The sequence below is a fragment of the Terrapene carolina genome, unplaced genomic scaffold (genome assembly GCF_002925995.2).
Source record: "Terrapene carolina triunguis isolate 2854851 unplaced genomic scaffold, T_m_triunguis-2.0 Scaffold29419, whole genome shotgun sequence".
NCBI classification, from domain to species: Eukaryota; Metazoa; Chordata; order Testudines; family Emydidae; genus Terrapene; species Terrapene triunguis.
Window position 1 is genome coordinate 1 of NW_020693770.1, and position 2445 is coordinate 2445.

Here is a 2445-nt window from a genome sequence, read left to right on the forward strand (position 1 = left end):
CCTGGCAGCTCAGCCCAGCCGGGGGGTTCTCAGGTCGGGGCTCAGACGATCCCAGTGCCCCCCCGGCCCCGGAGAAGTCTGTGAATCTCCCCCACGGGCTGGGAGCTGCGTGGGGCTGTAACGCACGGGGGAGCCCAGGGCGGAGCTGGGGGGGGCTGCGGGTCGGGAGTGAGGAGCACTGTGTCTGTCGCCCCCTGCAGGCTACGCCCGGATCCTTCTCCTCTTCGTCGCCTTTTATTTCATGCCGAGCGACCCCGGCCCGGCCGCCGCCTCCTACCTGCTCAGCGGCCTGCTGGACGCGTTTGACGGCCACGCGGCCCGGGCCCTCAACCAAGGTAGGGCCCCACCGCTGTCACGGGCCATGGGGGGCTGGGTGGGGGGGGCAGAGAGGTGGGTGGGGCTCTGTCCGTGTGGGCGGGGCTCTGGCTCTGACCCCTCCCCACCGGTGGCAGGGACCCGGTTCGGCGCCATGCTGGACATGCTGACCGATCGTTGCGCCACCATGTGCCTGCTGGTGAACCTGGCGCTGCTGGACCCGCCCCGCGCCCTCCTCTACCAGCTCAGCATGAGCCTGGACGTCGCCAGCCACTGGCTGCACCTGCACAGGTGGGCGGGGCCCGGGGCTGCCCTGGGGGCGGGGCTTGGGGCCACCCTGGGGCTGCCCTGGGGGCGGGGCTTGGGGCTGCCCTGGGGGCGGGGCTTGGGGCCACCCTGGGGCTGGGGGGGGCGGGCTTTGTCTCCCTCCCCCTCCCCCCTGATGTTCCCGCCTCTCCCCAGCTCCGTGGTTCAGGGCAGCGACAGTCACAAGAGCATTGACCTGACGGGGAATCCGGTGCTGCGCGTGTATTACACCTCGCGGGTGAGTGAAACCCCCGTCCCGTCACAGCCCCCCCTGCCCCAGTCACGGGCCCCCCTTCTCTACAAACCCGCCAGGCACTGCTGGGTCTCTTCTCTTTCCCATAATGCTTTGCAGCTTGGGGGCGCCTCCCTTTCCCACAATGCTTTGTCCTCCACCTCAAGCTCTGGGAGGCGATAGCTGTTGTGGGGGGGGATTCAGAGGCAGCAATATTTATTCCAGAGACACCCCCCCCGCCCTTCCCCCACATCCCACAATGCTTTGCCAACTTGCCCAGCCCCTTGAATCCTCCTCCTGCCCCCTGGGGCTGGCAGTTCGATCCTGTGGCAGGGAGTTCCACAGGCTGCTCTGACTCTGCTTCCTCCCGTTCCCCAGCCCGTCCTCTTCCTCATGTGTGCAGGCAACGAGCTCTTCTACTGCATGCTGTACCTGCTGCACTTCACCGAGGGGCCTGCAGGTGGGTGTGTGGGGGCTGCGGGTTGGGAGTGAGGGGCACCGGCAGAGCTGGGGGAGGCAGGGCTGGGCTAGCAGGGGCTGTGGGTTGGGAGTGGGGGGCACCGGCAGAGGTGGGGGGGGGGGCGGGGCGGGGCTAGCAGGGGGCTGCGGGTCGGGAATGAGGGGCACCGGCAGAGCTGTGTGTGTGTGTGTGTGTGTGTGTGTGTGTAACTCTCTCCCCTCCCCCCTCAGTGCTCCCCGGACGCCTGGGTCTTTTCCGTCTCATCTTCTGGGTCTCGACTCCCATCGCCGCCCTCAAGTCCCTCATCAGCCTCGTGCACCTCGTCTCTGCCTCATGCAACATGGCTGCCCTGGACATGGCCGAGCGGGCCAAGAAGAAGTAGCAGTGGGCGAGGGGGAGGCTGGCAGAGACAACGCCCCCCACCCCCCAGTCCTGATGGGACCAGCCCCTCCTCACTGGGGTGGGCTCCCCTCAAGTGGCTAGAAACCCACCAATCGCAGTGTCGTGTGCTTGTGGCGCTGGCGTGATGTTTCCCACAATGCTTTGCAGCGGGGGCGCAGAAGTCCTGCCAAACTTGTAGCCTCCGTCCCCCCCTCCCACGATGCTTTGTGCCCTCTGGGGAGGTGGGGGGGCAGGATTAACTGAGCGGGGACCATATTTATCCCAGAGGTCCACTTCCCACAGTGCTTTGCAGCGGGCCCTGGGCATTGATGAGGTGGGGGATGTCACTTCTGCCTCCCCTTGTTTCCCACAAAGCTGCTGTGTTTATTCCAGCTCCCTTGGTTTCCCATGATGCTTTGCGCTTTGTTGGGCAGTGGCTGTATTTATACCTGATCCCCCAATTTCCCACAATGCTTTGTGCTCCCGGGCAGCACCTGAGGGTGGGAGTTTGGGATTGTTTACAAGGCTCCTGATCCATTTCCCATCATGCTTTGCACTCCCGTGGAAGCCATATTGGTTCCTCCTGTTCCCATGATGCTTTGCCCTTGGGGCAATCACTCCATGGGGGGGATGGCTATGGGGGAGGGGTCACCTTTCCAGATCCCCCCATGGCTCCTTTTCCTTCCCACAAGGCTTGGCTTGAGGGCAGCCATGTTTTTTTGCCCTGCCTGCTCTCCCCTGAGTGCAGACT

General features: G+C 65.1%; 1 protein-coding gene across 1 annotated transcript; it reads left to right on the forward strand.

Moving 5' to 3' along the window:
* The first annotated feature begins 6 nt into the window (after positions 1–6).
* On the forward strand, positions 7–1988 carry CDIPT (CDP-diacylglycerol--inositol 3-phosphatidyltransferase). Its single transcript, XM_024222265.2, has 5 exons — positions 7–335; positions 453–606; positions 778–859; positions 1232–1313; positions 1544–1988. The coding sequence occupies exons 1-5, from the start codon at positions 242–244 to the stop codon at positions 1693–1695; spliced, it is 564 nt and encodes a 187-aa protein (XP_024078033.1). The 5' UTR covers positions 7–241; the 3' UTR covers positions 1696–1988.
* Positions 1989–2445: the final 457 nt, after the last annotated feature.